This window comes from Haliaeetus leucocephalus, unplaced genomic scaffold (assembly GCF_000737465.1).
Source record: "Haliaeetus leucocephalus isolate CR32 unplaced genomic scaffold, Haliaeetus_leucocephalus-4.0 Scaffold158, whole genome shotgun sequence".
NCBI classification, from domain to species: Eukaryota; Metazoa; Chordata; class Aves; order Accipitriformes; family Accipitridae; genus Haliaeetus; species Haliaeetus leucocephalus.
In genome coordinates, this window is record NW_010972594.1 from 743,437 (window position 1) to 756,419 (window position 12,983).

At 35.5% G+C, this 12,983-nt stretch overlaps 1 protein-coding gene across 9 annotated transcripts in view; it reads right to left on the reverse strand.

Moving 5' to 3' along the window:
* The window catches only part of DMXL1 (Dmx-like 1), an 83,388-nt gene that overhangs the window by 24,575 nt on the left and 45,830 nt on the right, over positions 1–12,983 (reverse strand). For 8 of the 9 annotated variants that reach the window (XR_774028.1, XR_774030.1, XR_774029.1 and 5 more), the window contains 5 exons: positions 11,190–12,268; positions 10,734–10,925; positions 9,403–9,479; positions 9,088–9,215; positions 7,061–7,309 (listed from right to left, as the gene is read on the reverse strand). Coding sequence is in view for 5 of the 9 variants with exons in the window: in XM_010562345.1 (XP_010560647.1) it covers positions 7,061–7,309; positions 9,088–9,215; positions 9,403–9,479; positions 10,734–10,925; positions 11,190–12,268 (1,725 nt within the window). In the remaining 4 variants the exon portion in view is untranslated. Of the gene's footprint in view, positions 1–6,568; positions 6,683–7,060; positions 7,310–9,087; positions 9,216–9,402; positions 9,480–10,733; positions 10,926–11,189; positions 12,269–12,983 lie in introns of all 9 variants that reach the window. The other variant, XM_010562344.1, reaches the window with a different exon arrangement.

Consider the following 12,983-nt stretch of genomic DNA (forward strand, 5'->3'; position numbering starts at 1 on the left):
CTCCCTTCTTCTAACAAGGGCCCACAAAACTAACTTCCACTGAAGCTTCTGAAATCACCATCTCCCGTTAATAATGCTGGGGATGGCACAAAAAGAGCCAGCACCCCTGTGTATGCCTGGAGTGAACTGCTACGAAAAAGTATTTCCTACACCCTTATTTTTTTGGTTTACTTGTTTTATCCATAGGAAACTTTTGAATCTTGATAGATGCTTGAAAGACTATTTCCTTCAAAACTCTTATGGGTACTCCAATCACTTGAAAACAGAAGGTCTAACACTCTGGACGAAAAAAAACCAGCACTCATTTAAGAACAGTTATTTTCCACATATAAGACTTACATGCTCATAACACAAACTTAGCCAACCGTAAACCCTGAGAGAGGTAAGATGCAAGTTGATTTTTTTTTAAAAAACCTTTTGGGTTTTATATACCTCACAACTATGATCCCGTCTCCCCCCCCCCCCCCCCCCCCGCCCATGGGTAAATTCTCTGTATTCACAGTGGCTGATGGAACTTTTTTCATAATTTCTGGTCATTTTTGGACCAGAAAAAAAATTGTTTTTCCAAGGATTTTCAAAAACATTTCTGACCACGTATGAAGACGACCATTACTACTACAAGCAGGTAAACTAAAAAATAATTTATATATAGAATCTAATAAAAGCTGAAGACAACATCTCATCTTTCATCTTGAAACTGGGATATTTTAACAGTCTGTGTTGCACTATTGGACTGTATCATAACTACTTTCTTTCCTGTTAGGGTTATTATTTGAAATCCACTTACCTGTACTAAAGTTGCAAATAATAGCTGCAGTACAATGCATTTTCATTTAATTACTTAAAGCTCATCAGCTAAGAAGAGCATGCACATGCATAACTGTATGAATTTTTAGCAATTGCTTAAAAAAAATAGAAATTCACTAGGCATGAAATACAGAGCAAGTGTTGCATAATACAGAAATAAGCAAGTATATGCTTGCAGCTTGTTTTTCTAAGCAGAATTCAAAAAGCAAATATTTTTTTTCCATTCTGCTGTATCATTCTTTGTATTTTTAAGAATACTGAAGGCTAGCCATTACAAAAAAAATATCAATATTTAAGGCAAATTAAAGTACAACCATCTAAGTGGTTTGAAATACATGCTACTAATGCCAATTTCTTTTTTTTTTTTCATTCTAAAATCTTTAAATAAATTAATAAATTCATTAAAAATCCAACTTTGTCATTTGGAATTTCAAATCAGCAATTATATTCACTTTCAGATTTCTCATTTATTTCTAGTTAAAACTCCTTTACATGTTTTTTGCATTCAAAACTTTTATAAGTCAAATGGGAGCAAAGATAAGACAAATATAAAATTTAAGTTATTTTCCAAGAATATTGCAATATTTCAGACAAGGAAAATGCTTCTATTTCTCCCAAGATCCGACACATGCAATGATATTTCAAAGACCTGTTGCCCACATCACCTCTCTTTCACCTTCCCAGGAAGAGCTAAAAGGTAGATCTCTTTCAATTTCCCCCAAAAACTAAAATGCATGTCAGAGTTACTGTTTTTTATTGAAGACAGTGTGCAGGCATGAAGCATCAACACCCCAACATCCTACGAAAGGTGCAAGTCTTCATTAAGCAAGATAAAATTATGAAAACCTCCTCTTACAAAAGCATCACCCTTGAGTGCAGGCATCAACAAATATCAGTACTGCTGAAGCCCAGAACAGAGTGGAATAACAGAGACATGACAAAGAAATAGTGATTTTGAATCACACCTCGAATTGTTTTAGTAAGTTTAAAGCCCTGCACAGATTTCTGTAATTCTTTGGGAAGTTATGAAAGCCAACTAGAACAGTAGCTTGGTGAAAGTCTACAGTGCTGGACATTTCAACTTCAAACTGAAGAAGTATTTGCATTTTGCAAGGTTACAAATCCTGAAGTTTTCAGCATGATATTGTGCTTACTCACGGGTCATGGCTCATGTGGCCAAGGTGATGAATTTAATGAATTAGCACTCAACAGTAGCAACTGCAATTAAGTCCCATAAGCTGCAGTTTGATTACCGTATGTACACAAGACTATGAATTCTTTGTTGTATTTATGCACCATTTAATGAGTAGTGATTCACTGAAAAGCTCAAGGCAAGTATATATTAAACTTCCAGATGTTTCTGAAGACATTATACACCTTGTAGGCATTTCAATAAGCAGTGAATGGAAACCTCTCAAATTATATAAGCGCAACTAAATACTTGGTGGCATACACAAACTTTGTTGTCATTTCCTGTTCTGACCATCTAAGGCTTCTTCTACTGAGCCAAAATAACTCCATCATTCACAGTGCAAACACTTCAAGTCAAACTTCTAATCTGTTTTAATGGGTGACTTAACCAAGAATAAGACAGTAAGAGTGAGAAGACAAAGTCTTTAATATAGAATAGAAAGGCCACACAAGTAATGAAGTACTCAGTACTCTAAAGTACTGTAAGAAACCAAGCCGAATATTGCAGTCTCTAATTCTGAGCTGGAATTCAAGGCAATTATTCTCACATTGATGTCAGTTTCCACTACTAACAGTACCACAGGGAATTCTGCATTAAAAAGGAGCAGTTTGGCATGGCTGTTGTAGATCCTTACACAAGCTGAAAGGCTTTAAAACTTGAGGAATCTGTATCCTTTCATCCATTCTGAGATTAAGCTATTCGTGGAGATATCTAAATATGAAGACTTTTTACTGTTGTTTCAGATTACTGGTGAAACTGAGTAGCAGAAAGCTTCTAAGGCAGAGGCACTACTAATGCAAGTTCTGTTTTTGTTGTTCTGTTTTTGTTGTTCTGTTTTTGTTGTTCTGTTTTTGTTGTTCTGTTTTTGTTGTTCTGTTTTAGGTTTCATCCAGAATCTATCTCACAGTAGGTACAGCAAGCAGATAAGTGCAAGAGTCCTAAGGGTTTGTTTTTTCTTTACAATTGCCTAAGCAAAACTTGGCCAACCACCAAATTCATCTTCTGCTTAGATGCTCTGTTACTCTAAATCAAACATTTATAAAATCTGTAATTGCAGTATGCTTTCTAGGAGGTCATGAATAACTCTTTGTGGAGAGCAAGTGAAAACTACAAATTAATTCAGAGGATCTAACAAGAGAAATACATGCATAAGACTGACAGCAGGACTGCACATCCTATGGATAAGTTTTATGTGCACATCCTCACTATCAAAGCATTTGTTTCTCAAAACCCCTGGCATGTTAAGCAAAACTCATCACAGTAAGAGCTGACAGTTTATCATTTCCCCCTAGCAAAGTACTCTGAAATAACCTTTGTGTTAAAACTTTAATTGCTCAGAAAGGTAGGAAAGTCAGCAGAGAAAAACAACTCATCTTTATAGTCAAGTATTATCAGATTTCTGATCTTCTGCATCTGAAACCCAAAATGACAACTTTAAGTCTATGAAGTATACTTGTAAAATACTCAAGCTTAGGAAGTAGTTTTGCATTTAATTTACTCTTGTAGCATGGAAAAATTGAATATATGAAATGAAATTATGGATTTCTAACTGTTAAAGCAAAATTCAAACCTTTAAGAACCCTCTGGATTATAGAGAACCTACCATCTCTGTATAGACTTGAGTTGCAAAACAGTTTTCTGAGGCAGTTTAGAAGAGAACCTATATGGTAAATATTCTGAAAGATCTACTATAATCAACAATAGGGTTATTTTTCAGATGATAATTGCCTCTTTGAAAACAAAACATACCCACAATTTTAAGACATAATGTAAATTCTCAAATGCTAACCTCATTTATCAAATCATTTGCTGTAACTGCAAAAACAAGAAACATGGCTGGAAAGTATAACATGTCAGGCAGCTCTAAAAAAGCATTCAAACTCCTATGCTTTGTCTGATCTTTACTGTGAAAGAGGCAATAAAACAATAGTTTTTCATACAAACTAATTCCTAACAGAGGCCAGGATTTTACAAGACTACCAGGAAGTATTTTTTGGTTCCTATTTTTAGTTTGTGTCTAAAAAAAAAAATAATCATATTTATTTAAGAGAAATTTTATATCCAAAAATATTATATGCTCAAGTCAACTAAAGCAAAGAGCAGAAAGGGAAATCATATAACTTTATTGGCCAGCACTGCACATAGTACTATAATCTCTTAAAATAAGTTTGAAACTTGGAGGTCAACATCCACATACAAAGTGCTAAAGGATTGGAAGGACAAGGAGAGAAGACATGCAGGACATATAGTGTTACTATATTAGAATTTTTAGTGTTAAGAATTTTTGGCTTTTGATCTCTATTAGGGAGTGAAAACATTCACAAGAGTCTAAAAATAAACTTAGGAGAAAAGAGTATAAGTCATGCATAACAAAATGGGAAGTTATATAAATCTAAATCACGTTATGGAAGAATGTGCCATAGTTGACTGGAACAAGCATTTCAGTCACTTCCAAGTGTTCATTCCCAAGTGTCAGAAAAAAAAGTAAGAGATAACAGTAAAGGCACAAAAATATAGCTGATTTTAATCTGACTCCTCTGCCTCACTGGGGTTCTATTTTCTTTCCCTTTTTCCTTTTTTTTTTTTTAATTTACAGTGTCAGAGAGAGATGTTTCTCCAAAATTCTTTTCCCCAAATTTGCTCCAGATATACATGCATTTAAAACAAATAATAGACCTACAGAATCCTAGAATTACATAGGTTGGAAGGGATCTGGTCCAATCCCTTGCTCAGGACAGGGCTGACCTAGGTGATGGCCTAGTTTGTTCAAGTTCAAGCAACCCCTCTAGACCCCTTTTCCAGGGTTTGATTATCCCTACATATTAGTATTTAAAAAGGTCCCTTCTGCCCCTAAATTTTCAGTTTCAGCTTCTTGATTCTTCCAGCCACAGTTTTATTAATTCTGTGATCAGACAGCCAGCATTCATTTTTAAGAAAAACATAGAGACAGGCATTTAGTATACATCTCAGAATACATTCCTAAGTAAAACCAATTATCTTATCACTTTAAAACAGTAGTAGTGTAGCCATGTAGCTGAGTTAATGCTAGGCTGTGGTGATACTGCTTAATTTAGGGTTAAACCATGATGCATTGTCCTTTAAGAAGGACCATTACTCAATAGTTTCCCTATGCAGGCCTGGTTACTTTGTATCCTAACTTATTAACAACTATGCCCTTAGAGGAGAACTAAAAAGGTGATAAAAAGGAAACATCCTGCTCCAGAAGGCCTGAAAGCTAGATGATTGCCAAAGCAGCATGAACTAGGGAAACATGGGAAGATCAGGAACACGGACTCAATTCAAGACTGAAAAGACTTGCCCTCCCACACCTGCAAGGAGCACACTTGCTAATTTACATAGCAAGCAAGGCTAATTAAAATATAACTAACCAATAGTACATGAGATGGTGACTACTAACCAATGAACATAAATTTAGGTGGGTTTTTACTAATCATGTAACAGAATAAATAAGTTGTAGTTCCTTGGTGTGGTGTGCTAACTTTGTGGAATTATCATCTAGCAAACAACTTTGCGCAAATATAAAATAAATAAATATCTCGGCTCTGCGTGTAAGATGGGCTTATTGCACACTGGGTATTGAACCCCGCTTGCGGGACAACAGTAGCAGCAGCAGCATTAAGACAGCTCAGTGTACAGTTACCAACACTTAGGAAACATAGAATTGCCAACAAAAGTCAGTTCTACCTTCCAACTATTCTGATATGGCAAATTTACCTAAACAAGATGATCATGAGGAATATTTATTCAATACCACAGAGAAAACGTCTGACAAAGTCTGTATTTAAACAGACTACGTTTTCAGTTTTCCTTAAATGCAAGTTAAGCCATGTAACACACATCTAATATCAAGAATTACAATATAATAATAAAAATTATATAATAATTAAAGTTATATATTTTATAGATATTTATTCAGATGTGATGTACAAAGTCACCGTAGTCTAAGTAAATTTATCTTTACAAAATCTTCCTTTTAAAAAGTTAGAAAATCTGTATGATTTTTGTTCTTGGTTTTATAGAAGTCCAACTAAATTACAAAGCACAAATCTGTACCAAAAAGAAAAGCATTACAGAATTCATTCTGGACCTCAGGATAATTTATAATCACCTGAATTTAAAACTTGAAGGTTGTTTACTTTCCTAAAGGGTTCTCAGACTATCAAAACTGAATATCAACAAGACACTTTTTCTTTGTAATGTCTAGAATGAACTCTTAGAAATCCACATGCATAATAATGCTTATATTCAAAAAGCAAAACAAGCAGCTCTCCAACAAAGATATGAAACACTTCTGATTCTTTCAAACCATGGTCAAAGTCATATTATATTTAATATTGATTTCAAATGAAGTGTAGTAAGAATACAATAGCACTGCCAATTTTCTTTTTTAGAAAGGCCCAATCCAACTGCTGCTTTAATTACAAAACTTTGCTTTAAATTTTGATGTCATGGCTTGCAAGCAGAAGTTTTTCTGTCTTTCTACATATGCAAAAAAATCACACATAGCAAACTGCATGTAGAGTCCTAGTACTAAATCTAGTATCTTGCCTGAAGATTTGGTAGGACTATGAGTACTGAAGGCAGTAAGGGATTTGGAAAACCCCACGCATTCCATGGAGAACACTACTACCTGATGTGGGCTAGGCATTGGGAAGTGCCTACCTGCCAAAGAGAGAAAACATACTGTATTTGTAAAATGGGAATATATTCCTGTTATGAGATAACTAGAAAGCTTTAAAATTAACATTAAAAACTAGGCTGTAATAGTACTAAAAATTTTCTCTTTAAGATGAACTTAACCCCCTCACATTACAGCAATTGTGCTACTTGGAAACCTTATTTCAATAACATTCATTTCTCTCTTCTACACAGTATCTATGCCAATAACTTTAGATCCTTGTTTTTCTTTGCAGATCTAAAAACACATTGAATTCGTACTGAACATGAGCTGTTTAAAGCAATCACACTGAAGCTTTCAGGAGTCACATCATTTTTGTAAAAAACCCGGAAGACAAATACAAATAAAACAATGGAACTAACCAGTTTTTGTCTTTAATTGCAGTTGTCCTCTGTTGGGCATATGAGCTCCTCCTCCAAAGACAGCAGACCACATTTTGTTGTTAAGTGGATGAGCCATAATTCTATACAGTTCATTGCTAGAATGTGTTGCTAGGCCATGGATGAACAGACTCAGATAGACTGCAGTTAGAATTTCACAAAGTAAAACGGTGAGACCTGGCTGGGCTTCTTCACCAGCAGAATTCAAGAGACGTATTAGAGCTGTTATACCTGTTTATAAGAAAGAAAAAAAAAAAAAGAAAAAGTACATATGTGTGTGTGAACATACTCTGGATTATCATGGGTATTTTGACTGGCAGCCTACATTACTTGGTACCTTCTAGTGTAGAAAAATTCTAAATTTTAGAGGAAATGGAAAACTCCAGGAGAAAGTGGCATGCTATTTATTTTTAACAGTTTATTATAGCTTTTCAGCTTCATGTTTTGGACAAAAAGTTACAAAGAAACACAAAGAAACTTTTCAAGAATAAGGGTGGGCGAATCATAAAAAAGCACTCAAATTTTGGGATATATCTTAAATAAAAGAGTGGCAGCTTTAATTCAACTCCCTGGTAGTGAAACCCTACAATACAACATTTAGTTACATTACTAACATTAATCTTTCTTCACCCCATGTCTCAAGCTCTCCCTTTTCTGGCTCCTCAATTCTTTCAGCAAAGGGTTAGCTCTTTATTCTCGACTTTTAATCCAGTGCCTCACAGTATATTCCATACATAGCATTCAAATCTTGTACATAAAATAAAAATACTAATGTGGTCATTGACTTTCTCGTGGTGCTTGTTTCACCAGTTTACACTAAGTTGAAATGCTATGTTCTCACTTTACAGTGGTAAAACCAACCAAAAATCACAGGCATCAACTTGAACTATGCATTGTCTGACAAGTGTTCTTTCACTGAAGTATTCAATATCTTGTAGTGTTTTTATGCACCCACAAAAAGTTGTGGAATTTCAGATGTGGCTCCAACTGTGTCACTTTGCGCACATAAGCGAAAATACAAATAGCAGTGGCCAAAGAATTCTGCTTTGGGTCATACACACCCATTTGCACATAAAGCATGTAAAGCTATTAAAAAAAAAGATAAATCAGTTCAAGGTGATGTTACCTATAAGCACAACTGCTAATAATCCCTTGTCTCATTCATCAGAAATTTAAATCTCTAACTAATGAAATAAGGAGAAAACAGATGACAATCCAATTTCTCTCTAAAATCTGTAGGTTCAGTGACAAAATGTTTTGCGGAAAAGAAAAAACAGTATAGCACCAAACACAAAGACTGCTTAAGGTTCTCCAAAAGACTTAATGTGAGATTTTTTTATTGAAAAAACAAATCCCATAATATGAAAGCATATTTCTTGGTTACACTTACATTAGAGTTAGTCCCGTAAACTGAAGCTCACAGACATATACTACATAGCTTACACTCCCTCTAATGTGACCAGTGTAGCTTCATTAGCACAGATCCCAGCACAGAATTACCTGAAGTCCTACGTGGCTTTTAGAGCTACAGAAAACCATAATTCATTATAAACTTCTTATTGTCAGTAGTGTCAAGTTAGTTCAAAAGTTGCACATAAGTTACAATCAGAAATTCTGAGATGGAGCACAAACTAAGATAGCCTTTCAAGTCCTTTTCAAGAGTAAGGAAGTAGAATAACAGTGAGACTGATCTGTTGCCTGCAGGGGGAGCAAGTAGAGCACAGGACCACACTTCACCCTACTTCCTGTTTACTTGCCCTTTACTAGAGCCCCCACTAACATTTTTTAGCAAGAGAAAGCAATATAAATCAACTTAAGTTAGTGAATAAACAGAATTACTAGCTTAGAGCCTTCGAAAAGCAAATAAAATTTTATTGTAAGAACTTATTTTTACCACACAGATGTTACAAATACTACTAGAAAGTCCAGAGCATAGCTACATGCTCTTACAGTGGATCCAGACAATTAAGTTTTCCTTAAGAGGAAAAAAACAAATCAACTCTAGATACCTGGCCACTGAGCAGGTGATGTATTGGGAGTCACTGTTTCTTCTAAGCTTGTTGTTCTTAGAGAATGGCGCTGAGTTAATAGCACTGTCTGATACACTGTTCCAGTGAACTGATTTGCTTGAAATGAGCTGTGAAACAGAAAAGTGGGATGTCGTATTTATAAAAAAAAAAGTTATGTTTAAAACTATTCAAGTGATAGACCTTTCCAGATGTAGGCAGGTGTGAGCACTGCCTTCCATGCACTATCTATTAGACCATCACTACAGTGAGACAGTGCTGACCATTCTCTAAAAAGTACTTTTCATAGACCTTTACCTGTAGCTGTGGCCATCACAAAGACATTGGTAGATGCAAGCAGAGAGTGACGCTGCCAAGGTATGCATTACATATATCTGTAAGACAAAATTTTATAGAACATATTACACTCAAGATTAACAGTGGTTAGTATCACAGTCTTTCATGCATACAGATCGGTAACAGTGGAACAAGCACTGAATATGGAAGATGTAAGCACTTATGGCAAAAATCACTTAGAAAGCCACCTTCTCTTCAGAATTCCTGTCAGATAAATCAATTCATTTTGCAATGAAAGGGATTGGGAAGCACTTGTTCACCCCACCAAGCCATAACCACAGATCAGCTCTAGCTGCAATGTTTTCAGTTAAGAAAGAGCAACATATTAAACCTCTATACAGCAGTTGTAAGTGATTATACCCTAAGAGTAGCAATATGCTGGCTCAGAATAAAAAAGCTTTGCTTCAGAATGAAAGTTATAATGCAGCTTAGTTTTTGATCAATTCTTGTGCAGCTCTCAGACACACACTTAGTATCACACTGATCACTATTTTTACCATAGCTGATACTTTTCTTAATGTATCACAAAACACACTTACAGAGCTAGAGAATCTGTTGATCAAAAACGTTCCGTTAAAAGAATGAGTTTATTATACTTATTTGTCTGTTCCCTCTGAAACAAAGCACAGACTAGGAACTGAGCAATCTCTTGAGCACTCTCTAGAAAACCCTAGTTAAGAGTAAACATGATTTGGGACCTAACACATACAGAACTTCAGGAAAGATTTAACCTAACACTTTAAGTTTGGTTTCCAATACAGTGTGAAATACAGAAGAAATCTTACAGAAACAACTTAAAAAACCAGACTATATTTTACTGTATGAACATACATACTGTTTCACAAGAAAGTCTGAGTTTACTGCACTTTGCTAACAATCAGTTTTTATACTTCGAAACTTAATTTTACTTAGGTCTAGGACTAAAATGCAGAGTTTATCATTAATATAACAGAAGTAATGATCATATTATCATAAAGAAAAATGTGACACTGATCCCGTAGTACAACATGTTTTCCATAACAGATGTCATCTTGGACAATACCCAGTCCTGAGAGAGGCCAATCTGCTTCAGCTTGTTGAACCAGATGCTCAGCAGCTCAACAATAAGTAATAATGAGTGGACATTATTTTAGCCCAAGATAAATACTACAGAAAATATTTGCTCCACAGTTTTATTACTTGTCACTGGTAGGCACACCAGAGAGTCTTCATGCTGTCAGAAAAAGATTCATGACCTCAGCCAACCGGACAATGACAACAACAAACCCAAACAACTATAAAAAAATACACACCTTGCTGTTCTGAGCATCTGGATGAGGTGGCGAATCCAGGTTTATTATGGTATGTAATATATCATGAGTTAAGTTACCAAGATGTAGCAACGGATTAGCCACCACTGTTTTGGCACTAGCTGTGCAAGCAAATAGAAGAGGTATGGAGCTTTGCTCTGGTAGAGGGCTGGATGGTATCTGTATTGACTGCTCCTAAAATCAAGCAAGAAACACACAAAGTGATAGTACAGCTTCCTAAAGAGAACACAAGAACTTTTGAAGGAGGAGAGGGGAATTCTAAACAATAAAAAACTCATAACCTACAGAAAACATAACATGTTAAAATCAGTGTTACATGATTATAAAAAAGGTGCATGCTATAGTAGGAAAACTTCAACAATAATAGGAAACACATTTAAAAAAAAATCTACAACAAACCTGAAGCAGAGAAGACACAAACTAAGCTCCCCCACATACCTGCTGAGATTCCTGCAACAGCAGAATTAATTCCATTCTGACAGATGCCAAACCTCCACCATGAGAGCCATGAAGTATACAGTAACTAAGGAACATTCTTAGGAGAGACTGGTATTTCAGAAGCCATTGACGTCTTCTCTGAAAGTCTTCTTTCTGTAGCATATTTTTTTGCTCATCAGCTAAGTCTTCAGTATTTTCATGTAACGTAGCTTCCTCTGGCATAACACAAATTCCTGACTGTATCTCTTCTACTTCAACGCTATAATCACAGGTCTTTTGAAGAGCTACCACTTCTCTTTCAAGCCACTGATAAAGCTGATACCTCAACTTCCCACCATCTACTTCATAACCAGTGGACAGCGTACGAAGCTCTACAGTAAGAATTTTCAGGCACGCTCTAAACTTCAGCTGTGCTGAAATTATATCTTCTGATGGACTTAGAATATCTTTGTCATCAACTATACTAAAAGATTCTGTGTAGCTAGAACTGGTTTCATATAATTTTTCACTTTTCTTCAAAGGTTTTAGGTCTTTCATTACCAGGGAAGACTCTTCACTGTCATCACTGTCTGACTGCAGTTTCAAGTGTTCATCTTGGAACGCCACACTTGGCTGGCTCCAGTCAAAGGAAAGAGTTGAACTTGAATGTTTTCCTGATGAGCAATCTGAAGATGAACCTAGACCATTCAATACTGGCTGTGACCAATCAACACTGGAAGATGGTTCTTTTGTTTCCAACTCTTTAACTGGAGAAGATGGTGAGAAATCTTTACTAGTATCCATTAAACTAGGGGATCTACAGAATGACTTTGTCCTCTTGACAACTTTCGGCATCTTTGATAACACTTCTAAGGCCAACATAGGACAACCAGCTTTTAGATGAGCATATGCAGTGGTGAAAAACAGCCGTCTTTCGCCTAGGTTGATTTTGTCAGCTAATCCATTTTCTACTGTTAGGCAAATGTGTGTGGAAGATGTATCAGAAGAGCCAAAATGACGTCTCAACAAGAGAGGATGTGTTCTTAAGTAGTTATAGAAGTTAAATACTGCAGGGTTACAACTTGATAAGCCATCTCCATCTGAAAAGATATTGCATCATGAGGAAAATCTACCATTCTGTATGAAATAATCCATCTGAAAAGTTCTAAATTCATCAAAAGGCTATTAGGTCTTAATATTCATTCTATTGTTTACCTCATTGCACCCCCCTTATCACCTTCCTTTGCACCTTTATCATTTGAATATCTTTGGAGGGAGGACATTGCCAAACCTAATCACTACTAAAAAGAGAAGCTTGAGTGGGAGAGCAGGTAAGACCTTTAATTTAAAACAGCTGCCATTTCTTTTCCTTGCAGTCAGGCCAGTTCTACCGCAGTCAGACAGGACCACTTTCCTGCTCAGTTTAGACTTCTTAAGTCTCAATCACTAAATGACAATAAGATGTAACATCTTACTAAAGATTTTTACTTAAAGAAAAAAAGGCTTTTTTAAAACTTTGGAGTACTATTTTTTATTTTGTCTACCTCTTAACAAAAATGCAATTTATAATAAAACTAGGAATTCCATAACATTTATACATATTGGTATCAGTATTACATACAAATAAATGAAACATGTAGCAGTGCAACACCTACACATTTTATTTTCATGTCCAAAACCACGACACAAAAAACCATGAAAATATATGAGCATCAGCACAGGACAATTCACACAGCTTTCAAAGAGTCTAGGTTAGCTGAGATAGACCCTTACTGTTTTCTCCGTCAGGAGTTATGGCACGACTAGCTAAAGATA